General features: G+C 40.7%; 1 protein-coding gene across 3 annotated transcripts; it reads left to right on the forward strand.

Moving 5' to 3' along the window:
• The first annotated feature begins 3690 nt into the window (after positions 1-3690).
• Positions 3691-26801, forward strand: LOC121560438 (putative solute carrier family 22 member 31). 3 transcript variants are annotated; one of them, XM_045210007.1, is made up of 9 exons: positions 3691-4173; positions 13398-13501; positions 13711-13865; positions 21056-21224; positions 21446-21591; positions 22998-23106; positions 23308-23522; positions 23852-23963; positions 24177-26801. In XM_045210007.1, exons 1-9 carry the CDS (start codon positions 3784-3786, stop codon positions 24619-24621), a joined length of 1845 nt encoding a protein of 614 aa, XP_045065942.1. In that variant the 5' UTR covers positions 3691-3783; the 3' UTR covers positions 24622-26801. The 3 variants fall into 3 exon arrangements, with proteins under 3 accessions (XP_045065942.1, XP_041729365.1, XP_041729366.1); XM_041873431.2 differs by lacking the exon at positions 3691-4173 and having other exon boundaries at positions 13448-13527; XM_041873432.2 differs by lacking the exons at positions 3691-4173; positions 13398-13501 and adding an exon at positions 13543-13551.
• The last annotated feature ends 504 nt before the right edge of the window (positions 26802-27305 follow it).

Genomic DNA, 27305 nt, shown 5'->3' on the forward strand with positions numbered 1-27305 from the left:
CCTGGTGACATCACGTGTGTATTTGTCATATAGCGAAAACATGCCCTTTGAATTGTGTCTAACATTAGTAGCAGCATAGTCAAGGATGCATCATGCAATATTGGGACGCTATACTTTACAGACCAAGTGGAAAAAATGTAAACCTTGAATTTGGAGGCTTAAAATATCCCCCTGGTGGCCAAGCTGACCTACTTTAAGAAATGCCATTGGTTGGTGGATATAAAGTCTTGGATCTTTGATAGGCTGATGCGGATAATCACTGCCACCTGGTCAGGTTAGCATAGGGCTAAATGTGCCAGGTTATGTAATAGGAACAGCTAACATGTAGCGTTGTTTCACATGCAACTACGTCAGCGATTTTAATTGGCTGATGTGCATTTTGAGACAGAGAAAGTTTAAACTCAAACTTTTTCAAATGTCCAAGTATGGACCCCCTCTATCTCATTTTGTACAGTAGTGGAGATTAGTTTACAGTATGAGGTGCTGCTCTTCGAAAACTCAAAGGGTGGCGCCAAAGTAAAGATGATGCTCCTCTGCGTAACATGGGTAAATTGTTTCTTTGATTTAAAATAACTAGATTTGACTTATATGCGCATGACTGATAACTTTTTTAAATTGGCCTTTTAATCAAATTCCTTTTTTGTTAAATTCAGAAATCCCTTCTATGACCAATCACCCTAAAAGCGAGTTACATAGTTTATTCAGAACAATTTAGTGGACTGAGATATTTAACAGGCAGGTAGTTTGTTTCACTTTAGCTTCTCAAGTGTAGCAGTTAAGTTAAGTTTTAATGTTTGGTTTGATAGGCCATCATCATACTGTGCTATATTGTGTTGTTTACCAATCTAAGAGTAAGGCCGAGATAGACAATTATTAAACTTTGACCTCCTCAATTTCATGAACCAAAAAGCAGACACAGACAACTTAGTTAACTCGTACACAAAGGGGAGAAGAATGGTGCAAAAGTGATGGTTAAGGATGTTTCTGTTTTTATCCAATTGGAATATTGATTTGTGAGTATTGATTGTTTCCTTATTTTTGGTGGGTCCTGATTTAAAAAACATTTTGAACTTCCACATAGGATGCCTGTCAGTCTGATCTGCGCATTCATCCTAATGGCAATATTAAGTGACATTTTGTGACGTTATGTACACACTCAACATAGCTGTGTATGATGTGTCTATTCAAGTACAATGGGTGTTGCTACTCCAGTGTACAGGCAGTTCACTAGTTGTAGTCCTTGACATTTTGAAAGAGGAACATCTTAGTCACAAGGCAGTAAACGCATGAATAAATGTCATAGCACACAGGTAGTCAGGGTCATGTAGACTTCAGCAGTTTGATTGAAGCCCACAATTGTCTTTTTTTAATTTATTTTTATTTTTTATTTTTATTCCGGGGGGAGGGGGAGTTTTGTCAACAGAATCCTTATGTGTTTTAGATCAGTGTATGTAGTGTTGGGTGTTGTCTTTTTGTCTTGGTTTTTTCTTCTGTACGAAGCATAAAACACCAGTGGCATGTCAATCACTTCTTATGAGCAGAATGTATACCGTTACTATACCCCCACACCCTCAATATTGTTTACAAGACATCAAGTGTGTTTCGGTTTCGTGTGTGTCTCACCTTAACGGTTTGAGCCCTGCCTTGATTTCTTTATTTGATCATTTATTGAACCACAAAGGCTTGAAATTGTGATAGCTAATTAGTGTCAAATCCAACCCCGGTATTCAAAGCCTGCAGCAAACAGTGCACAGAGCAATAGTTTTAACCATTCAAGTTGGTATTTTTCATTCACATTTTTTGACATTTGGTTGATAAAGACAACATCCCCTGTAATTTTTGTCCAGACACCGGTGTCTCTTACACACGTCCAAATATTATTTCCAACACACACCAGTGAAGAATCATTTCAATAAGGAAATTTTACAAACACCCGTCTCATCCCCATCTCCACCCTACAGATTACCCTGTGATCTCATCAGTCTGCAACAAGTTACCTCTACAAGTTACACTCAATTCGAGTGTTCATTTAATATTTTGTTATTTTAACTGGACATACTGTTATTTTACATAATAGTCACAATTTCAAGCCTTTTTCTAGTTTTCTTTTTCTTTATTGAACAAGACAGTAGCTAATTCTTTAGAATGGAAAAAGACTAATAAAGCATGGAGAACTACTCTTTAAATGGTGAGAAATAACCTATTTATTATCTTTCTGACACCTGTGGTATGTTTCAGTTAAAGGTCTCCGCTGTGTAAATTTTCCTCCTGTAATGCGTTAGAGACATTGTACATAGTTGTAAATAAATATCCCAGGACGTTTTGCACCCTCCTCTTTGTACTAGTCTAAACTTGCGTAGAATGTGGGGTTCTAACAGCAACGAGACAGTGCGCTCGCTGCAGGTGATGTAACTTTTTTATTTGTACAATGTAGTTGAATTGTGTACATATTGTTGGAGCAGCTATGGGGGAAGGGGTTTGTTGATGCTATCGTCAGTGCTGTTAAAGATCCAGTACTTTCGCCTCTAGCTGTGTTGATTTCCTACAAAACAAAAGCGAGAAAATAATAAATACTAAACTGATAAGTAAAAATTCTAAATTGTTATTTTCTACAGTTGCATGTACAGAGAGCGCGAGAACTGCTGTTGTTCCTCAGAGATTATGTTCGTAAATAAAATTTTGAAATACTTTGTGTTTACTGCTTTTACTTTGACGTCCTCATTCATACACTTAAATATGCCTCTTGTGTCATTCAGGAGATGGGCACATCTAGTTTAGCACCATGCCAACACCCACACAGGTTCTGTAGCACACACAAGCCAAATTAGGAACTTTAACACCAGTTCATTTTTATTAATTAAGATTGATTTGCTGGAAGTTGATTAGCTTTCATTTATCACAGGCAAGTTAAATTGATAGAATACCAATCAGTATACACATGTAACACTTTACACCCATGTATACTTTATTTGGCAGGGACAATGTACAACAAAACATCAGTTTGTGTATGAGAAGGGATGCTTTGCACCAGATTTAGTTGACAGCTAATTTACATTTTAATTTCATCCATATACTTAATCCCTAGTTTGTCCCAAAGGCAACATTCAGGCTTCTGTGGCACCAAAGTGGTCAACTGAAACCAATTAGAAAACTGTCTATACAGAGGTAGGGGAAACACTTGCTTTGCCAGCAGGAGGACGCCTGGAAAAGTACATGTTTAGGCTTATATTTAAATCCGTGATCATGAGGGGTTTAGACTTTTGAGAATAACTTTAAGCCAATTTTTGCCTAGCAATATGACTAGTAGAGGCCATTGTATTTGTTGACACATAAGTATTTATAGTAGGCTACTTATGAACAAGGTATGAAGAGTTAACCATTTTAAATCATACAAGCGTTTCTATTGACAGTGACATCCACTCCAAAATATAATTCCAGTATGCCTCTATTCACCTCACCTGTTACCTGACTCCTCGAGCAGTGTTTGGTGACCATGTTTCGTGAATGACACAATAAAAATATATTTGACAACCTGATCCCTTCTACCACCCTCTCTGAATGAAGTTTATAAATATAGCGATCCGTCAGTGCGAAGTAGGTCTAGGCTACAGTGCGTACGAGCAGATGGACTTCCCACCAATGACATTTCGATTACTCACCGACCTGCCCACTTGACTGAGAGTTGTGCTTCCTCATCTAGCCTATCCTACCATGCCCTGCGGTGTGTGTGGAATGGATGTCCCGCACCACTGACAAACAGTTGTTGCGGCACGGTTTCTAATAATGGACTTTGAAACGAAGATTTATACCAGAATCGGTGGATATGGACGATATAACCGAATTGTTTCCATATTCAGCTGGTTTCCGAACTTTGCTGTGATGCTGAATCTTTTTTGCGACGTTTTTTACACACTTATTCCCGGGTCGTACCACTGTAAACCCGACCCGACCCTTTTACCTTCATCTTTTCTTTTCAGTAATTATTCCAGACAAGGGTATCTACATTTTGCCATACCGTGGGTGAATGGCTCTGGACTGAGTCACTGTGAACTTTATAAATACCCTAGAAACGTCTCCAACTTCATAGACAGCATTCCAAAGGAGATAGTGCCATGTACGAGAGGATGGGAGTACGACCAAGCTGCGGCCCTTCAAAGCAACTACGTTACAGAGGTAAAACAATGTATACTTGCATCCGATGGTTTGTTGTTTTTGGAGAGTTTGTGGTCTTGCCAGATTAGCAATCCGTTATGTGTTAGTGATGTTTTTGTGATGACGCATTTACCTTACCTAATTTGGTTTACTGCTAGCCGTCTTTTCAGGCTAATGTGTTAATATCTTAGCCAAGCCCTGTCAAATGTTCTTCATCCATTCAAAGTAGGCCACTCGAAGTAGATTTGGGTTTAGCCTATAACTTCGGGGGTTGTAACTTTTAATTCCTCTTTGTGTTAATTGATCTTATCCCAGACAGACTGCTGGGGCTAGAGTTGGTCATCAATAGGCCTACTAGATGACATCAATAGATGACACTGCATGTGCCCTGTTTGGCCTACTCATTGCTCAAATCTGTTGTTGGTAAACGTGCTTTAGAGTTTGTTGCAACTCTAGGAAACATGTTGGTTTGGTTATGTGCTGAATTTGATTACCAGTTAAAAAATATCCTTATTAGCACTGTTTATCAGATCACATTAGTCTGTTATATAATAATTACATTACGGGACTGCTGTGTGGAGCCATGAAATATGGGTGAATGTGTGTTTATGTGATGATAGCAGCACAACAGGAACTGCAGGGACAACACAGTGTTCTTCCACCCAGATAGAGTTCCTGGGAAGATCTGTCCTCAACAGAGCACATGACAGGGGTCACTCTTAGGATGAGCATTCATCTTTCTGTACTGACCCTTAGCCATCTCATAAACAAGGAACACTCGAGCTCAACAGAATTTATTTGGCTCTAAGGGAACCCTTTACATATTTGTTTTACTGCTAGGCCTATATTCTTATTTCAGACAAGTACAGTCAATGCCTCTCTAACTTTGTCCTGTTGTGCTTCTTGGGAAAAGTTAACTAAATGTTGACTTATTGCACTGGGACTAATCTCACCAGTCCCTTATAATATCAGAAAAGGGGCAGGCCCATCCCACTGTGCAAATACTGGAAAGGGATCTTGGTAAACAAAAGTATCAGCAGTTACTCAAATGTCCAGACACAAGGCAAATACTGGTGTGTGTATGCCCCATGCGTGTGTGTGAGAGAGAGACAGCGGGTGTGGGCTGTACAGGAAATCAACAAGGCAGGCAGTGGCCCTGATGTGGAGTATTTTCTCTCACATGTTTCCCTGGCGATAGGAAGCAACCCCCCGATAGGGACAGATCAAGAGATGAAGCGAGAGAGCAAATGAAATGAAGAGATGGGGGAGGGAAAAATAAAGCATTGAAGTAGGGTGAGGAATGGTGGAAGGCACTGGAAACCAAACAGTGCAGTGGCTCTAATGTGATAAACCTATCTGCAGTCACTCTCATTCAATCAGGAGATTATATCTATCACACAGCTGAATTCCTCCTCCTTCGCACAAGGCTTTCCATTGCCGTCAAGTGTGTGTGTGTGTGTGTGTGTGTGTGTGAGCGTCACTGAGCTATAATTCTCACTTATGTAATAATAAGGGAGAATGGAGCACTGACTAAGGAGCTACAGTTTCAAACAGTCTCAAACATATTCCAGGCATGTTTATTAACAGTCTTTTAAAAATAGGGTGTGCTGAATCTGCCCCCGGAATTTTCTATCCTGGAAATAAAATCCTGGACGAAGACATAGGCCACCCATTATTTCAGTGGCTCCATTGACTTGGCTCTTGAACATTCCTAACTACAGTACCAGTCCAAAGTTTGGACACACCTACTCAATCCAGGGTTTGTCTTTATTTTTTACTATTTTCTACATTGTAGAATAATAGTGAAGACATCAAAACTATGAAATAACACATATGGAATCATGTAGTAACCAAAAAAGTGTTAAACAAATCAAAATATATTTTATATTTGAGATTCTTCAAAGTAGCCACCCTTTGCCTTGATGACAGCTTTGCACACGCTTGACATTCTGTCAACCAGCTTCATGAAGGAGTCACCTGGAAAGCATTTCAATTAACAGGTGTGCTTTCTTTAAAAGTTAATTTGTGGAATTGCTTTCCTTCTTAATGCATTTGAGCCAATCAGTTGTGTTGTGATAAGGTAGGGGGGGTATACAGAAGATAGCCCTATTTGGTAAAAGATCAAGTCCATATTATGGCAAGAACAGCTCAAATAAGCAAAGAGAAACGACAGTCCATCATTACTTTAAGACATGAAGGTTCAGGCAATAAGGGACATTTCAAGAACTTTGACATTTTCTTAAAGTGCAGTTGCAAAAACCATCAAGCGCTATGATGAAACTGGCTCTCATGAGGACTGCCACAGGAAAGGAAGACCCAGAATTACCACTGCTGCAGAGGATAAATTCATTACGCTTCGAACACCGACTGCATCATTGCGTTTTGGTACACCAGAAGTACATTCATTTCCAATGGAACCAGTTTGCCTTGCAGCATTGTGTTGTGTTGCAGTTGCCTTGCAGCATTGTGTTGCAGAGGCAGTTGCTGTACGTTCTGTGTGGTGCATACCTTGGATTTATTGAATGTATGCATCAAATTGTATGCGTAGACTTGACAGAAAATAGCAAAATGTGAATGTTGCACACATCCAGTAAAAACAATGTGGGATAATTAATAAAAACAGTTTCACTGCAGAATTTCTTTTTCTTAATTTCTTATTCATTTATTTGCCAAGTAGCATACATATGATTTATTCTATGACATCTAAAAATGTAATTGTGAGAGCCTATAATATAATTTCCCTCCAAAATGCATAGTTTTGGAGCGAAATGCAATAATATATAGTCAAGATAGCAGAGAGTAGGCTCTTTCAACAATGAGACCAACGTTGAGGAAGGTGGTCTTGATCGCGCTGTTGGTCCAGAGATGGACAGTTAGTCATTCATTACATTCTTATTGGAATCACGTACACTCTTAGATAAAACGGTTCCAAAGGTGTCTTTCTGCTTTCCCCACAGGATAACCCTTTTTGGTTCCAGGTAGAAGCCTTTTTTTTTTTAGGGGGTAGATCAGCTTAATATTGCAGATAGATTGTAACTTGTCTGCATCACTTCCAATCCCCCATGTTTTTATATATATATATATATATATATATATACATACATACAGTGGGGAGAACAAGTATTTGATACACTGCCGATTTTGCAGGTTTTCCTACTTACAAAGCATGTAGAGGTCTGTAATTGTTATCATAGGTACACTTCAACTGTGCGAGACGGAATCTAAAACAAAAATCCAGAAAATCACATTGTATGATTTTTAAGTAATTAATTTGCATTTTATTGCATGACATAAGTATTTGATCACCTACCAACCAGTAAGAATTCTGGCTCTCACAGACCTGTTAGTTTTTCTTTAAGAAGCCCTCCTGTTCTTCACTCATTACCTGTATTAACTGCACCTGTTTGAACTCGTTACCTGTATAAAAGACACCTGTCCACACACTCAATCAAACAGACTACAACCTCTCCACAATGGCCAAGACCAGAGAGCTGTGTAAGGACATCAGGGATACAATTGTAGACCTGCACAAGGCTGGGATGGGCTACAGGACAATAGGCAAGCAGCTTGGTGAGAAGGCAACAACTGTTGGCGCAATTATTAGAAAATGGAAGAAGTTCAAGATGACGGTCAATCACCCTCGGTCTGGGGCTCCATGCAAGATCTCACCTCGTGGGGCATCAATGATCATGAGGAAGGTGAGGGATCAGCCCAGAACTACACGGTAGGACCTGGTCAATGACCTGAAGAGAGCTGGGACCACAGTCTCAAAGAACCATTATTAACACACTACGCCGTCATGGATTAAAATCCTGCAGCGCACGCAAGGTCCCCCTGCTCAAGCCAGCGCATGTCCAGGCCTGTCTGAAGTTTGCCAATGACCATCTGGATGATCCAGAGGAGGAATGGGAGAAGGTCATGTGGTCTGATGAGACAAAAATAGAGCTTTTGGGTCTAAACTCCACTCGCCGTGTTTGGAGGAAGAAGAAGGATGAGTACAACCCCAAGAACACCATCCCAACCGTGAAGCATGGAGGTGGAAACATCATTCTTTGGGGATGCTTTTCTGCAAAGGGGACAGGACGACTGCACCGTATTGAGGGGAGGATGGATGGGGCCATGTATCGCGAGATCTTGGCCAACAACCTCCTTCCCTCAGTAAGAGTATTGAAGATGGGTCGTGGCTGGGTCTTCCAGCATGACAACGACCCGAAACACACAGCCAGGGCAACTAAGGAGTGGCTCCGTAAGAAGCATCTCAAGGTCCTGGAGTGGCCTAGCCGGTCTCCAGACCTGAACCCAATAGAAAATCTTTGGAGGGAGCTGAAAGTCCGTATTGCCCAGCGACAGCCCCGAAACCTGAAGGATCTGGAGAAGGTATGGAGGAGTGGGCCAAAATCTCTGCTGCAGTGTGTGCAAACCTGGTCAAGACCTACAGGAAACGTATGATATCTGTAATTGCAAACAAAGGTTTCTGTACCAAATATTAAGTTCTGCTTTTCTGATGTATCAAATACTTATGTCATGCAATAAAATGCAAATTAATTACTTAAAAATCATACAATGTGATTTTCTGGATTTTTGTTTTAGATTCCGTCTCTCATAGTTGAAGTGTACCTATGATAAAAATTACAGACCTCTACATGCTTTGTAAGTAGGAAAACCTGCAAAATCGGCAGTGTATCAAATACTTGTTCTCCCCACTGTACGTACATACATACATACATACATACATGCATACATACATATCCTTTAAAAAATATATATTCCCCTTTATTACTTTCCAACCCCACCACCCTTTCCCTAATTGGAGTAAACTAATGAACAACAATGCTTAGGCCTCTACTTCCAGCTTATACTTACTATATAAATTTTATGGACACAGTCAATTTTACAATAATTATATTTTGTTTGTTTTTTCTCTTGAACTACTTCTACTCTCAACCTCTCCGATCATTTTCATGATGTCCATCCGGTTTGCTTCTATATGCCATATCTTTCTAACTGTGCTCTTTCACAAAAGCTCCCAACCTACAACCTATATACTTATTATGGACACAGTATGCTTACATTATTAGTTGTCTTGTTATTAGTTGTTGTTATTAGTCCCATCCTTCAACTCCATTCAACACCACCCATCTATCTCTTAACACCATCCATATAGGATTTCTATTTGCCATATATTTTTCAACTGTACTGTGATGTTTTACAAAAATTCTGAACCTTTCTATTCTCATTGTTTCTACAGATTGTAAATTGATTTTTTTTTTGCTAAAAGTATTATTATATTATTGATCGATTGACTATGACATTTCAGATCACCCTGTAATGCTATCTGCAAGGTTAGCTCCAGGTAAATATTGCAATCCTTTAGCCATTCCTGGACCTGTGTCCAAAAACAAGCTACAAATGGACAGTACCAAAACAAATGATCTAATGATTCTATCTCTTCGCAGCAAAATCTGCAGAGCTGGGAAGATTGTATCCCCCATATAAATAACATTATATTGGTAGCAAGAACTTTATATAATAATTTAAATTGAAAGATTCTAAGTTTTGAATCCGGTGTCGTTTTGCGTATCAGTTCATAAACACTATGCCATGGGATCGGTACGTCAAAAATCTCTTCCTAACTATTTTGCAATCTATATGGGATGGCTGTCAATCCTTTGGTCCTTAAATGAAACCGGTATACTTTTTTATTTATCACAGTTTTCTTTAACCAATGATGTTCTTTAATGCAAGGCCGACAGACAAGTTCCTTATTTTCTCCCCCTTCCACTTTCCACTTCCATTTTTGCGGTAAGGCTGCAATTATTTGGTTCTAATTTTGGGTAGAGCAGACATTTCCATATATTTTTGTTAGCTGCATGTGCGACATAACTCCACCAGTCCTACCGATGATATCATTTACGAAGATTATACCTTTTTTTTTTTTATGTTGTCAAAAAAAAGTTTTTGGGTCAATGAGTATATTTGAGTTTAACCACAATATTTGTTGCATTATTTGTTCTGTCGTTTCTGGAGGATTAAATTGAAATTGCAACCAACTTTGTTTTAGAAATCGTGATATTTGGGAGATGATTTCCTTTTCAAATAACTGAAAGTGAGAGGTTGTAATCTGAATAAAGGGAAAAAGGCCATTGTCTCACCCAATGTTCAAGAATCTAACTAATTTGCTAGAGAACCAGTTTGGATTTAAGTATAACTTTTGTACGACTGAAGCTTTTAGTGATAGGTCTAATGCTTTAATAATTTCTGTCCTCTGAATTCATATTCATTATATAAATAGGCCCGTTTAATTTTGTCTGGCTTGCCGTTCCAAATAAAATGGAATCTTTTTTTCTCATATAATTTAAAAAACTGTTCGCTAGGTGTAGGCAAGACCATAAGCAAATGGGTAAACTGGGATAATACTATAGAGTTAATCAGGGTGATTTTTCCACAAATTGACAGGTATTTACCTTTCCATGGTAGCAAGATCTTATCTATTTTTGCTAACTTTCTATTAAAATGTATTGAAGTGAGATCATTTATTTCCTTTGGGATATGTATTCCGAGTATATCCACATCACCATTAGACCATTTTATTGGTAAACTACATGGTAATGTAACATTTTTATTTTTTAGTGATCCAATACATAATATAGTACATTTGTCATAATTTGGTTAGAAAATGTATCTAGATCCTCTATGAAGCTGTGGAGGGATTCTAGTTGTGGATTTAAAAGAAAACATGAATCATCAGCGTACAATGACACCTTTGGGGAAAAGGTTATACATGGAACCCAAAAGGGTACTACCTGGAACCAAAAAGGGTTCTTCAAAGGGTTCTCCTATGGGGACAGCCGGAGAACCCTTTTAGGTTCTAGATAGCACTTGTTTTATTTTTTGTAAAAAAATAAAACTAAAACTATTGAAGTGTGTGTGTGTGTGTGTGTGTGTGTGTGTGTGTGTGTGTGTGTGTGCATGTAAAAATACCTAAATTAATGTGTAGCCTGTAATCTGTAAGAGAACAACAAGAGCATGTCTTTTTGGCACAACTGCAGACAGATACAGGGACTACTCATAAAGACATAGTAGGGGGACTTCAGACATGGCCATAAAGAGAGAGGGGGCAGGGCACTGGAGATCTGAGGTACAGAGAGGAGATGTGTGTGTGGCTCTCTGAAAATAAGAAAATACTGTGTAGCCATAACACAGCTAAACAAACAAATGGCCCCTGGACGTCATGGACCAGTCGATGGAACGTAACTTCACAAAAAGTTTCAACACCCTGGTTTTCAAGTGGTTTTAAATAAAATAAATATATTCACCTTTAGTCTTGTAAGAGACCAACAACAGCATCTGTGAATTCTCCAGTGTGTGAGTTTCAAATCTGTCAATTCAGAAATCTATGTAACCCTAATAATGAATGCTATCCTATGACTTTAGAAACAAATTACTTTATGAATTGACTGAATTTAAACTGAACTGATGTGTGTGTGAAAGGAAAGGTACAATGAGGGAGGTCAAAACAACAACCAGACAACTCCTCTCCTCTTCCTGTCCTTCCTGTGAGCTGGTCGGCTAAATTGACTCCATCTCTGGAAGGGAAGAGAAAAACAAAACATACAAGCATGGCTACCACAGCATTCTGCAGCGATACGCCATCCCATCTGGTTTGGGCTTAGTGGGACTATCATTTGTTTTTCAACAGGACAATGACCCAAAACACACCTCCAGGCTGTGTAAGGGCTATTTGACCAAGAAGGAGAGTGATGGAGTGCTGCATCAGATGACCTGGCCTCCACAATCACCCGACCTCAACCCAATTGAGATGGTTTGGGATGAGTTGGATTGCAGAGTGAAGGAAAAGCAGCCAACAAGAGCTCAGTATATGTGGGAACTCCTTCAAGACTGTTGGAAAAGCATTCCAGGTGAAGCTGGTTGAGAGAATGCCAAGAATGTGCAAAGCTGTCGTAAAGGCAAAGGGTGGCTATTTGAACAATCTCATTAATAAAATATACACTACCGTTCAAAGGTTTTGGGTCACTTAGAAATGTCCTTGTTTTCGAAAGAAAAGCAATTTTTTTTGTCCATTAAAAGAACATCAAATTGATCAGAAATACAGTGTAGACATTGTTAATGTTGTAACTGGCTATTGTAGCTGGAAACGGCAGATAACATATTTTTTTTTAGAATATCTACATAGGCGTACAGAGGCCCATTATCAGCAACCATCAGTCCTGTGTTCCAATGGCACGTTGTGTTTGCTAATCCAAGTTTATCCTTTTAAAACGCTAATTGATCATTAGAAAATTATTTTGCAATTATGTTAGCACCGCTGAAAACTGTTGTGCTGATTTAAATAAGCAATAAAATTGGCCTTCTTGAGACTAGTTGAGTATCTGGAGCATCAGCAATTGTGGGTTCGATTACAGGCTCAAAATGGCCAGAAACAAAGAACTTTCTTCTGAAACTCGTCAGTCTATTCTTGTTCTGAGAACAAATGGCTGTAATTCTTGTTCTGAGAACAAATGTTGTAAATGGCTACAATAGCCATTTACAACATTAACAATGTCTACACTGTATTTCTGATCAATTTTATGTTATTTTAATGGACAAAAAAATTGCTTTTCTTTCGAAAACAAGGACATTTCTAAGTGACCCCAAACTTTTGAACGGTAGTGTATTTTGATTTGTTTAACACTTTTTTGGTTACTACATGATTCCATATGTGTTATTTCAAAGTTTTGATGTCTTCACTATTATTCTACAATGTAGAAAATAGTAAAAATAAAGAAAAACCCTTGAATGAGTAGGTGTGTCCAAACTTTTGACTGGTACTGTATGTGGCAACGGGGTCGTTCCATGTCATTTCAGAAAGCCATGACACCCGCCATCTCAGATTGTTCTGAAATCGTTTCTGTAGTTAGAAACGGATAAGATTAGCATTCCTGAAACAGTGTTTTCTTGAAATAAAATGGTATCTCTGAGAAAATAAGCTAATTGATTGCACCCAAATAGTTACTATATGAATCCTATACATTTAAAATGGCCAATTTGGGTAAAATCAATTAGCTTAATTTCTCAGAGATTAAATTATGTTTCAACAAATAATGTTTGAGGAATGCTAATCTTATTTGTTTCTAACTACAGAAACGATTTCAGAACAATCTGAGATGGCGGGTGTTGAAATCCTCTTTATTGTTCTTTTTGAGGTGGAATGACTCACCATCTCGCTCTCTCGCTCTGCTCCACAGTGGAACCTAGTGTGTGGGGACTACTGGAAGATTCCTCTGCAGCACATCTGCTTCATGACAGGGTGGATTGTGGGATATGTCCTCCTGGGCACAGTGTGTGACTGGTAACTCCACCCTCTGCATGTTTCATGTGTGTGTCCATGATGTTTCTGTTGTATGTTTGTATAATTGTAAACTACAATTGTATTAATTTCACCCTACGTATTTTATGTTTCTGTTATTGATCCTATTATGAATGTTTTTTAATATGTGTGTATGTGGCTGTAAGCATAGGAAGCTATGTATCTAACTGTATTATTTTCTCTATGTTCAGGTTGGGTCGTCGACAGGGCTTCCTGCTGTCTGTGTCTCTGTCCGGTCTGTTAGGAGTAGCTGTGTGTCTGTCCAACAGCCCTGTAGTGTTTCTGCTGCTACGCCTGTCTCAAGGCGCCATGTTGGCTGGGGTCTTCCTCTCCTCTTACCTCGCCAGTGAGTATACTTGACTTACCCTACTAATACCTCTCACTCCTGAGTACACACTTAAATGGGGCAGTTTAGGGTTGGGCGCTATCCAGATTTTCAAATCGTTATACCGTCCTTCTCTCATCTCGGGATTAATGGTATTACGGGTTTAGTATCCCAAAAAAGCCCATTGGGCATCTATTACCAGAATGCTAACAAAATTAACAAAAGTAATAGCAGATGGGACGAGAACGGAGAGGATAAAAAAAATGCAAGGAAATCAAGATGGCAGGGGCAGCTGTACAGATAACTCATCCAAAGGGCTTTGACTTCTCAAACACGGAAGAAAGCTAACACTATATGATGCTCCGTCCCCTTATTAATTCAGTCACTTACTTAGACAACTAGCAAGTTAAATTTACGGGTTGCGTTAATGCAAAATGCAGGTGTTTTTTCACCCAGAAAAAAAATATATGAAACACATACAGTGGGGGAAAAAAGTATTTAGTCAGCCACCAATTGTGCAAGTTCTCCCACTTAAAAAGATGAGAGAGGCCTGTAATTTTCATCATAGGTACACGTCAACTATTTCAGACAAAATGAGAAAAAAAATTTTTTTTATGAATTTATTTGCAAATTATGGTGGAAAATAAGTATTTGGTCAATAACAAAAGTTTCTCAATACTTTGTTATATACCCTTTGTTGGCAATGACACAGGTCAAACGTTTTCTGTAAGTCTTCACAAGGTTTTCACACACTGTTGCTGGTATTTTGGCCCATTCCTCCATGCAGATCTCCTCTAGAGCAGTGATGTTTTGGGGCTGTCGCTGGGCAACACGGACTTTCAACTCCCTCCAAAGATTTTCTATGGGGGTTGAGATCTGGAGACTTGCTAGGCCACTCCAGGACCTTGAAATGCTTCTTACGAAGCCACTCCTTCGTTGCTCGGGCGGTGTGTTTGGGATCATTGTCATGCTGAAAGACCCAGCCACGTTTCATCTTCAATGCCCTTGCTGATGGAAGGAGGTTTTCACTCAAAATCTCACGATACATGGCCCCATTCATTCTTTCCTTTACACGGATCAGTCGTCCTGGTCCCTTTGCAGAAAAACAGCCCCAAAGCATGATGTTTCCACCCCCATGCTTCACAGTAGGTATGGTGTTCTTTGGATGCAACTCAGCATTCTTTGTCCTCCAAACACGACGAGTTGAGTTTTTACCAAAAAGTTCTATTTTGGTTTCATCTGACCATATGACATTCTCCCAATCCTCTTCTGGATCATCCAAATGCACTCTAGCAAACGTCAGACGGGCCTGGACATGTACTGGCTTAAGCAGGGGGACACGTCTTGTACTGCAGGATTTGAGTCCCTGGCGGCGTAGTGTGTTACTGATGGTAGGCTTTGTTACTTTGGTCCCAGCTCTCTGCAGGTCATTCACTAGGTCCCCCCGTGTGGTTCTGGGATTTTTGCTCACCGTTCTTGTGATCATTTTGACCCCACGGGGTGAGATCTTGCGTGGAGCCCCAGATCGAGGGAGATTATCAGTGGTCTTGTATGTCTTCCATTTCCTAATAATTGCTCCCACAGTTGATTTCTTCAAACCAAGCTGCTTACCTATTGCAGATTCAGTCTTCCCAGCCTGGTGCAGGTCTACAATTTTGTTTCTGGTGTCCTTTGACAGCTCTTTGGTCTTGGCCATAGTGGAGTTTGGAGTGTGACTGTTTGAGGTTGTGGACAGGTGTCTTTTATACTGATAACAAGTTCAAACGGGTGCCATTAATACAGGTAACGAGTGGAGGACAGAGGAGCCTCTTAACGAAGAAGTTACAGGTCTGTGAGAGCCAGAAATCTTGCTTGTTTGTAGGTGACCAAATACTTATTTTCCACCATAATTTGCAAATAAATTCATAAAAAATCCTACAATGTGATTTTCTGGATTTCTTTTTCTCATTTTGTCTGTCATAGTTGACGTGTACCTATGATGAAAATTACAGGCCTCTCTCATCTTTTTAAGTGGGAGAACTTGCACAATTGGTGGCTGACTAAATACTTTTTTTCCCCACTGTATGAAATATCTTGCTGCGTTTTGTAAACGCAGATCTAAAATGTTTCTTATAGTAATTTCTGCTCTGCATCAGACACATTTTGTGCTTCAATTGTACTTTTCCACTCGGGGATGAGAATTCACCAATGGGCATTCTATCAGCAGACAGACTGACTGATGTGTAGCTACTTTTCTCCAGTACTTTTCTCAGTGTAGCCTACTTTTCTCCGGTAAAATGCAAGATTATCTACAAGCAAAACATTAGGAAATGTAGCTGGCTACATTCTTTCTATGATAAAGATTGGAAATATGATGGCCATGCATCGTTTATGCAATAAAAACCTTGCTTTTTCATTGTAAGCTCATTTACTTGTGTGGCTGCTAGCCAAATAGCGTTGCGCACTTTCTGAATGTGTTGCACTAATGTATTTTCTGTGAAGAAAACTATAGATGCACATCCCTGATCACTCTATTGAAGCAAAATAACACGGTTGACTTTCAATATAAAACGCGACCGCTGTCAATACACAGCTGGACTCACCTGCTCCCGCTTTTTCCCGTTGTGCTATTTACAAACAAACACTTGACTGGTTCAACTGTTCTGGGGAACTACGGTAAGCTTTATAATGTGAAAGGTGAAATGAAGAATGGTCTGCTTTATTTCCTAATGTATTGCAAAAGTTGACTGCAGGTATTTACTTAAAGCTACAAATATGTCAATTTATTGAAAAACTTCAAAGAAATAGTTTCAACTGTATTGACGGTATTGAAAAACCATCCTGTGGCTATTTACAAATACCCCGGTATACGGTATACCGCCCAAGCCTAGGGCAGTTACTGGTTATTGTTCCTACGTCAGCTCAGTGTATTTCTGTGAAATGTAATCACATTTCCTCTTCAAATTGTAATATTGTTTGTAAAATGGTCATGTGGATCATATTGTAGATTTCTGTATTCTGGACAGTTCAGTTTGAATATATTATTTAACCTGATTGTGCCCTTGGGAGTTCTACATAAGACATTGTTTAGCTGAATTAAAGCAGTCAGCAAAATGTATTAATAGCAGTTTTTATTACTTCTTCTCACTCGGAAATGTGTCAGTGGCTAATGTCTGTTGGATAAATCTAGAGCTAACCCATATATCAGAAGCTCCCTCACAAAGTGCTTTCCATAGCGCTGTGTAGGGACACTGGTCTATGGGAAGCCAGGACAAAGTCATTTTCACGATTTCACTAATATCATCAAAATCAATAAATCATAGCATGTTTTTGGGTTCATTCAGTTGTTTTTACCTGATTTAAGTAGAATCATGTTGGAAAATTATGTTAAGTACCATTTATAAAACCTAAGTTAATACTGTTGCCACTTCCTGTTATGTATTTTTGATTTATAGCAGAGTGTCAAAACACTCATTTTAAATGTCCAAATTCAATATGCTGAAATAAGTCCTGATATGTTGAAGACAATACATAAAAAATACTTCCTATACACACGTCACACTTGTGTTCAGATTACTTGTATACTGAACAAAAATATAAATGCAACATGTAAAGTGTTGGTTTCATGAGCTGAAATAAAAGATCCCAGAAATCTTCCATATGCAGAAAAAGCTTACTTCTCTCATATTTTGTGTACAAATTTGTTTACATCCCTGTTAGTGAGCATTTCACCTTTGCCAAGATAATCCATCCACCTGACAGGTGTGGCATATCAAGAAGCTGATTAAACAGCATGATCATTACACAGGTGCACCTTGTGCTGGGGACAATAAAAGGCCACCCTAAAATGTGCAGTTTTGTCACACAACACAATTCTACAGATGTCTCAAGTTTTGAGGGAGCGTGCAATTGGCATGCTGACTGCAGGAATGTCCACCAGAGCTGTTGCCAGAGAATTGAATGTTCATTTCTCTACAATAAGCCACTTCCAACGTCATTTTAGAGAAGTTGGCATTACATCCAACCAGCCTCACAACCGCTGGCCACGTCTAACCACGCCAGCCCAGGACTTCCACATCTGGCTTCTTCACCTGCGGGATGGTCTTAGACGAGCCACCCGGACAGCTGATGAAACTGTGGGTGTGCACAACCGAAGAATTTCTGCACAAACTGTCAGAAACCATCTCAGGGAAGCTCATCGTCGTCCTCACCAGGGTCTTGACCTGACTGCCGTTCGACGTCGTAACCGACTTCAGTGGGCAAATACTCACCTTCGATGGCCACTGGCATGCTTGGAAAGTATGCTTTTCACGGATAAATCCCAGTTTCAACTGTACCGGTCAGATGGCAGACAGCGTGTATGGCATAGTGTGGGCGAGCGGTTTGCTGATGTCAACGTTGTAAACAGAGTGCCCCATGGTGGCGGTGGGTTATGGTATGGGCAGGCATAGGCCAAGGACAACGAACACAATTGCATTTTATCGATGGCAATTTGAATGCACAGAGGTACTGTGACGAGATTCTGAGGCCCATTGTCGTGCCATTCATCCGCCGCCATTAGCTCATGTTTCAGCATGATAATGCACGGCCCCATGTCACAAGGATCTGTACACAATTCCTAGAAGCTGAAAATGTCCCCGTTCTTCCATGGCCTGCATACTCACCAGACATGTCACCCATTGAGGATGCTCTGGATCAACGTGTTTGACAGCGCGTTCCAGTTCCCGCCAATATCCAGCAACTTTGCACAGCTATTGAAGAGGAGTGGGACAACATTCCACAGGCCACAATCAACAGCCTGATCAACTCTATGCGAAGGAGATGTGTCGCGTTGCATGAGGCAAATGGTGGTCACACCAGATACTGACTGGCTTTTTTTTTTAAGGGACTGTATCTGTGACTAACAGGTGCATATCTGTATTCCCAGTCATGTGAAATCCATAGATTAGGGCCTAATGAATTTATTTCAATTGAAGTTGCATGTTGCGTTTATATTTTTGTTCAGTGTATTTTGCTAAATTAGTACCTTAACTGCTCTCGCATCAACATTTACCAAGCGGTCACTCCAGACTGCAATTGATTAGCTTGTTCTACTTTAATCAATAGCGCGCACAGGTTAATCAATCATGTCAATATTGTATGGAAATCAATGGAACTGGGACAATTCGCTGCCACTACATGTCATTTGCGCTCTTCTAAAAGTAGGGCAAAGCTACTGGTAATTTACCAAAGTTACGGGAATCTTCAGTCATTTAGATAATTAACATAAAATATATGGCAATCTATCATAACACTGGTAATTTATACTTGGATAACTGTATTTTTTTTTTCTTCTTATATAGTTTTCATTTGTTATTTGTCCATGAGGAGAAACTAGCAGATACACCATATGGTTCAAGAGAAAATAGCCTAATTAATGAATGAAAGCATCTTATCAACAATGGCATTATTTTCTATTAACTCTGCAACTCTTCCAACTATTGACATTTTTCACAACTGTCACCAGTTTGATTGCAAAACATTGAGAACAAATACATATTGACATAGTAAAAAAGAAAGAGGCTTTTACTGACAGTAGACAGCTAGCTGTGTGGCATTCCCCCTACTTCCCATAGCAACCTGGTCTCATAGACCTAGATGTAACATAGTAAATGTAAATCCGAGACACTCAAATGAGTATGAAATGTTACGTTTGGTATGGTTACATAAGACAGAAGGTTACTTAATGCAAAACGAATGCAGGGTGGATGGGTGGGTGTATAACCCGAACTTCTAGCAACCCAAAGGTTGCGTGTTTGAATCTCATTACGGACAACTTTAGAATTTTAGCAAATGTGCTACTACTTTCTACTTTTTAAGCTACTTTGCAACTACTTAGCATGTTAGCTAACTCTTCCCCTAACCTTAACCTTTTAACCTAACGCCTAACCTAAACCCCTAACTCAGCTAATGCTAGCCACTTAGCTAACATTAGCCACAACAAATTGGAATTCGTAATATATCATACGTTTTGCAAATTCATAACATATTGTACAAATTGCAATTCGTAACATGTCGTACGAAATGGATGATGGACATCCACAAATTAATACATACCATACAAAATGTAACATGTCATACTAATTGGAGTGTCCCGGATTTATGTTTATGTTACGTCCAGGTTGCCCATAGCCCTCTATTGCTGCTCTGGGGGTTAGAAAGTCCTTCCATTATGCCCCATGATCCCACACCAACCACTAGCCTCAGCATTACTCACTTGGGGGTTTCCCTCTGTTGCCAACAAACATCAAGGATCACTGAAGGGAGAAGCGATAGGGGGATGTTGAAGGGATAGGGAAAGATGGCAGGTTAGGGATTGACCGTGTGTCTGGGCTGTGGTCCGATACCCAGGTCACTGAGTGCCATATTGTTGCACTGCAGTGATGTTGGGGTTCAAAGGGCACTGGTTGGAATCACACCCCTGAGCCAAACTGAGCATTCCTCATTCACTGACTCCCTCCTTCCCCCCTTTACACCCCCCTCCCTCTCTCAGAGAGATGGCTTGAGTGTGAGGTAACACAAGGCTCTGTGGGCTAGGATATCTAGGCCCCACCCCTGGACCAAGAGTCGTCCCCTCCCTGATGTTGTTCCATTGTTAGGGTGGTCTGGGTTTTCTTGCTGGAACCTTCCTGTGATTGTGAGGAGATGGTGTGTGTTTGTATGTGGATGAATATTTGCTGAGTGAAAGCAGCCAAAGAGTGCTCAATGTGTTTTTAAGACCCTTCTGTGTATGGGAGTAATGGTGCTAGATACAGCCTGAGAGGGAGGCCCTCCGCAGTCTGCCTTTAACACACCCACACACAAATGCTCTTCTTACATTCCTCTAAGATCACTGGTAAATTGACTCCAGACTTTTGGTTTTAAGCTGAATTCTGGAGGACTGCCTCTCAGTGATCTACTGCCAGAGAGTTTTTCAAAGGGGGAGTGGGGGAACAATAGCAGGACAGAACATAGTGGAAGGAAATGTGTATTTTTCCCCCTGTTTTCTCTGTGAGGGGTTTTGAAGGAGGAGAACTAGGGCATTGGAGTTTAGGTCAAAGTAGAGCGGAATTTCAACCCACTTCATTCAATTTCACAAACGGTCACAAATAGTCTTATGGTCAGTCAGGCTACTAGTTCCAGTTGCATTTTCCTTCTCTCTTTCCTCTATCTCCTTTCTTCATCCTCTCCATCTCCCTTTGTGTGTTCTCCAGGACTGGAGCTGTGTGACCCTCCCCATCGTCTCATGGTTGAAATGGTCAGTGGCTTCTTTGCCGTTGTGGCAGAGCTCTTGTTGCCAGGGCTGGCGGTGCTGTGTCGTGATTGGCCAGTTCTTCAAGCAGTGGCAACCTTGCCACTGCTCCTGCTGCTCTCCTATTGGTGGTGAGTCTGTCATAAGCATTATTTTGTGTAGACACAGTATAGTGTATATTGTTTATGTCATGGGACAGAAAGTATAGAGGCATGGATAGAGAAAGAGGGATGTGTGTTATAATTATGAATTTTTGTCTATTTTTGTGGAATTACAGAAAGTAGAGAGAGCGACATGGATGGAGAAAGAGAGAGGTGTATTTTATATTCCTGTTTTCTCTAATCATCTTCAGCTGTCCATCAGTGTTTCCAGAGTCTCCCCGCTGGCTTCTGGCCACAGGTCAGATCCACCAGGCTAAGAGGTGTCTCCAGAGCTTCTCCACCAGGAATGGAGTGTGTCTCCGTGAGGACATCTACCCTGCTGAGAACCTGCTCTCAGGTATCATCATCCCCCACCCCCCACCCTATCCTGGCCCAGTTGGCTGGTCTGTGTCAATGAATGATGTCTGCTGCCTGGGGTAGTGTAACAGGTTGCGGCGAAATCCTGCACGGAGCCTTCACTGTACGCTGCCACTTTAAGAGCCTATCAGCAGTCAGGAAGGAGGAAATAAAGATGACTCTTCCGGCATTGTGTGAGAGCTCTCGGTTGGCGCGGCAATTTCGACCGTGTGTAACATTTGCAGAAGTGTTGTTTATTTTCAGCGTGCTTTAGTTTGTAAAGTTTTTTAATCGATCGCCGGTGTTACCGCTCTATGTCGGGTTTGGAATCTGTTGGGACCGCTCTTGTCATTGATCGCATGGATTAGTAGCAACATTGTTGCGAAGCGTTGACAAATATACCAACAAACCAACAGGTGTATCAGACAGACTTTGGGACATTTTTTTGGCCTTTTTTGTTTTGTCTACACCCACACAATTTCATACACTCATTCACTCTTCCCCCTGGTAATTAATACAAATTATTGCAAATAATTTGTAGATCACTGGGTTCATTATTGTCAATTGCCTATGAATCGTTATAATCCTTGGGATTATTGGTTGGGTTACCCCTGTGCTGTGTTTTAGCCAGTGGAGAGAAAGGATATCTGGCAAACAGGCTACACTTAAGGCAGTGTCTTCTGCTAGTGTGTGTCCTCATCCACAATCAGCACTGCAACACATAACAAACAACCCATCCAGTCCACTCACAGCATTCCCTCATATCCAATATTAGTGAACTTTGTTTGAGGTACACATGGCATAGGACGTTTCTGAGATGGTTCAGACGTGTCTATGGTTCCTGGTTACCTGTGCTAGCTAGACAACTGAGCTCTCTCACAGCTCCACCTCTCACAGGCAGCCAGTCACTTAATGAGTGAGAGAGAGCACCCAACACATGAGTTCTCCTGTGGTAGCCATGATAAGAGCTCTTTGTTTACTGGACATTTCAATACGACCGTAGTGTACTAAATCGCAAACTGGAATGACCTCAGTCCAAATCAAGACCCATTACATTTTACGTTTACATTTTGGTCATTTAGCAGAGCAATCGGGGTTAAGTGCCTTGCTCAAGGGCATATCGACAGATTTTTCACCTAGTCGGCTCAGGGATTCGAACCAGAGACCTTTCGGTTACTGCCAACGCTCTTAACCTCTAGGCCGAACTAATGGTTACATTTAGTGTGATTTAATAGTAGGCACTGGTTCTGAGGAGAGAAATTCCCTATGGAATGTGGGTTATATGTTTGCACCAAGTGAACAGTGTTTGGGTCAAGTGCCCTTTGGCATTGGTAGTGTGAATGTAGGCTCATATCTCTCCTTCCCCCTCCTTCTCTTTCTCTCCCACCCTCCTTTTTTTCTCTGTAGAGATAGATGCGGAGTACCCAGATGATACCCAGCCTGGCTACCACTCAGTCCTGGAGTTGCATTCCACCCGAGTGATCTGGAGGAACTGCCTCATCCTTAGCTTTACTATGTGAGTTAGGATCTAACATAGATGATGAATGATTTTCTGCTTTTATGACCTTCTATATGACTCCCTCCACTGAACAATACAGCCACGAGGAATGGTAATGTTACCATTTACCGCAGCTGCTTTTAATAGTACTGTTTGGACAGAGTGAGTTTCATGTTTTGGGCCAAGGACCTAACCTTCCTAACTCTCCTCCTCCTCCAGGTTCATAGGCACAGGCATCCAGTACTGTTTCACCAGGAACCTCCGCAGCTACTCCCACAACTTCTACTTTAGTTACTTCCTGCGTGTGCTGACTGGAGCTCTGGGCTGTATCTTCCTCTGCCTGTCCGTCAACCGCTTTGGTCGCCGTGGTATCCTGCTGCTGTCTGCCATTATCACCGGCCTGTCCTCACTGCTGCTGCTGGCCCTCACACAGTGTAGGTTTAACCTGCTCTATATATATGTGTGCTATGACTGATGAAACTATGTTGGTATACAATTTTTATACACACATTTTCTTTTAGAGCCTCTATACAGGGTCTCATACCATCTTCTCTCCCCTGTACATGGTTCATTAGTAATTATTCTCATCATACAGTAGCCCTAGGTTTGCCATGACAACCCCATTCATAATGTCACTGTTATGATTCTGATTGGCCATTTGATTTATTCAGGTGATTTCAGGTCAATTTTTTTAAGGGCCTGTTTCCTAGTTTGCCTAGTTTTTAGTGAGTCATCAGAATAACATGTCCTTGTCCTTCTGTAGATCTGCGTGGAGTGCTGGTGTTGGTGCTGTCTGTGCTGGGGCTCCTCTTCTCCCAGGCCCTGGCCATGCTCAGTGCATTCTTCGCCAGTGAGGTCATGCCCACCGTAGTCCGGTAAGTATTATCTGTCTGTACTGTCCTGATCACACTAAACTGTCATTAGTTTGTCTGTGGGTGGGTGCTTGTTTGGCCATGTATTTTCTGTCTGAGGGAGGAATATGAAATGTGGGTTGTGTGTCTGGACCAAAAGCAAAATGCTGGGTCAGGTGCCCTTGACAATGTTAGTGAGCTCTATCTCTCCTGACCCTCTCTCTCCCTCCGTCTCAGTGGTGGATGTCTGGGGCTGGTGCTAGCGGCTGGCTGTATGGGCATGGCTGCCTCCTCTATGATGGAGCTCCAGAACAACAGGGGTTACTTCCTCCACCACGTCATCTTCGCCTCCTTCGCCGTCCTCTCAGTGCTGTCCATCATGCTGCTGCCGGAGAGCAAGCGCAAGCCGCTACCCGACTCCCTGAAGGACGGAGAGTGCCAGCGACGGCCCCCTCTCTTCCTGTCCCGTGAAGACAACCTGCCCCTGCTCTATACCCGCCGCCGAGCTTCCGAGTACAGCCCTGATAACTACTCACGCCTGGTCTCCACCACCAGGAAGATGCTCATCAAAGACAATTTACCCTATAAGATCGTCGCGCCCTCCCAGCCCCCACTGCTGCCTTCCAACGGCGAGGTGCACTGCATACTGGAGGAAGAGGCACTAAGAGAAGACTTGTCCTAGCAGCCTCTAACTACCATCCTCCTCTCCCACAGAGAGACCTTGCCTCAAACCCACTGGATATCTCTCCCTCGTATCATCCACTGGGCTAGCTGGCTGGTTCCCTTTCACCAGACTGAGACACAGTGATCCAGACTCGTATCGCTCTGAACGACGGCTCTTCGTGAATATTTTGAAGGGGAGAGTTGGAGATGATATGTGGATTTACTGTGTCTTTTTTTTGTGTTGTGCCAAATGTTTCAAACTATACAAAAAAACAATGTGTGTGTACTTGCACAGACTACTGAAAGACTATGCTAGTGCTAGGCCTTTGTTTTTGTATTGATGGAGAACTGCTGTTTCTAAGACTGTGTTAACACCCTCTCTTCTCTAGGTTGTGCAGTATGGTGCTATGGCTCTATTAACCACTAAGGCTAAAGGCTCACTTGAGAAGCGTTGCTTGTCCACTTAACTGGTGACTCATGCTTTTCATTACTGCTGTCTTGTGCTGTGACTGCAGAGAGAGAGAGAGAGAGCAGGGTCCTGACTGTTACTTAATCTGATTCACTGGTGACTCAACGAGGGGAACTCAAAGATAGAAGTCAGTTTGGCTCAAACTGGAATGTATTGTAGCCCCTTGTTTGATAAGGGGGGGGGAACACAATGAAGTATCAGTCACTGATAATATGACCTAAGTTATGACCTTAGCAATGAAATGTCATTACATCCTGTCCACTTGTTGGACATGTGTTAAGAACATGAGATGTTGTCACATGATGATTTGCACCCGGAACAAAGTTCCTAGATAAAGAGTTGCTTTAGATTATTAAAATGTGCTTAGGTCATGACCTCTACTCTGAGTCATTATAAACTTTCAAATGGGACTTTACCTCGTATTGTGTAGTAGTTGTATCACATCCATCTCTCTGCCTTAAACTGTGAACTTTCCTTTTCAAAGAAGGCAGTTGCTAGGACATGATACTTAACATTCTAGAAGTCATTTAACTGAATATACATTTTTATCAACTATTAAACCACTTTTCACTGCTCTCTTTGGTATTTGACTGTGGTTTGAGGTTTGAGTTGTTGCCCTTCTTGGCCTATCTGTGGAACTGTTTTACATTATTGTTGGATAGGATGTTTACACTCTTATTATTCCAACTCATTCTCTTTCATCCCCCTCTGTTTTGCTTGCATGGGAACAATCCCCCTGCACAGTAAGTTGATTTGGGAAGGAATCAACTTTCCCCCACAGCGGACAATATTCTGTTCTTCTGGAGATACTTATATTAAATTCAATATACAAAGTATTATATTATTTTCAGCAATGAATAAGTTGTCCAACTCTCAGAAGTTTAATTTGATTTATTTGGAAGCTGAGGCCATATAATGTTGATTTACTGTTTGCCCCTCTACACATTTCTCAAAAAAATTTAAAATATCTGAAAAAGTAGCAAAAATTATGTCCTCAAGCATCAATTAAAGAAATGCACAATTTCCTTTCAGATTATGAAAAACACACTGTCCCTCAGACCCGGCCAGGACATTTTCAACAATGCTATCCAACTTTTGACATCAACAGGGTCTTAAAAAGGTCATTTTTTTAAAAGTTGGTCCACTTTTTCTATTTTTAACTTTATTCGCTTGTTCACCTCACTTTTCAAAAATGAAATCTGTTAAACAGTTAATCAAGTTTGTATGGCCTAAACTGAAAATGTGTTGGAGTTCTGCACTGTGCGTCATGTCTGATACAATGCTTACCACAAGATGGTGCTGTTCTCTTATAAATATATCGAATGTACAAAATCCACCATTTGTCTTTCTCAACTGGGTGTTATGTTTGATTATCAACAGTCAGATTTTTGTACTTTGAAGAATTGGAAATGTTATGAGTGTGAATAAAATAATGGCCAGGTGCTTGGAGTTAGTCCAAACACACCATTGCCAAACAGCCTAGTTCATGAAGTCAGTTTGTACAGCATTCTCAAAATGATTGAACCAGATGGGATAATAGACACAGTTTTGTTGAATGAAACACACCGTTCTGGCCTGGCCTTGAATTTGAATTGTATATGTGAAAATGAAGTTAATTGTGCTCATTGGACAGTGTTCCATTAATGTTCTATTGACTCTAAGGCTGTATAAGAACAGGGGAAGGAAGTAAAGCAGATGTTGTCTCAACCATAAACTCCCCTCCGAAAGCTTTTCAGTCTGTTTAGTATTTCCTTTGTCACATGCATCACACTAAAACAAAAAAAGCAGCATGGTAAAGTTATTAGATGCATATTATTATATACAAAAAAAACTAATGATTACACTATTTTCCTGATTATTTAGTTACTGAGGGCCACATTTAACCATTCAATTTAAATTTAAATGTAAAGTAGCCTGGTCATGGGTTTGCTTGGTATAAGGTCAACACCGTTTCGGAAGCACTTACTGGTTTAGTAATGTTAACATTTCTATGTACAAATCCTTCCTTCAATCACAGTTCATGGACTCCATCCCCAATATAACTTGTGAAAGAGGAAGTGACCACAGAACTCAAGTAGTAAGGTGTTACAATGCCTTGGGCAGCCGTACTGCCATAGACAAGGGGTGATAATACCATCACACCCAGCATGGTCTATGTAGAGGGGGCCAATGGAGACCAGGGCCCAGATTCACAAAACACTTACGTAAAAACGTTTAAAAAATAAGTTCGTAAG

Source organism: Coregonus clupeaformis, chromosome 32 (assembly GCF_020615455.1).
Source record: "Coregonus clupeaformis isolate EN_2021a chromosome 32, ASM2061545v1, whole genome shotgun sequence".
Lineage (NCBI taxonomy): Eukaryota > Metazoa > Chordata > Actinopteri > Salmoniformes > Salmonidae > Coregonus > Coregonus clupeaformis.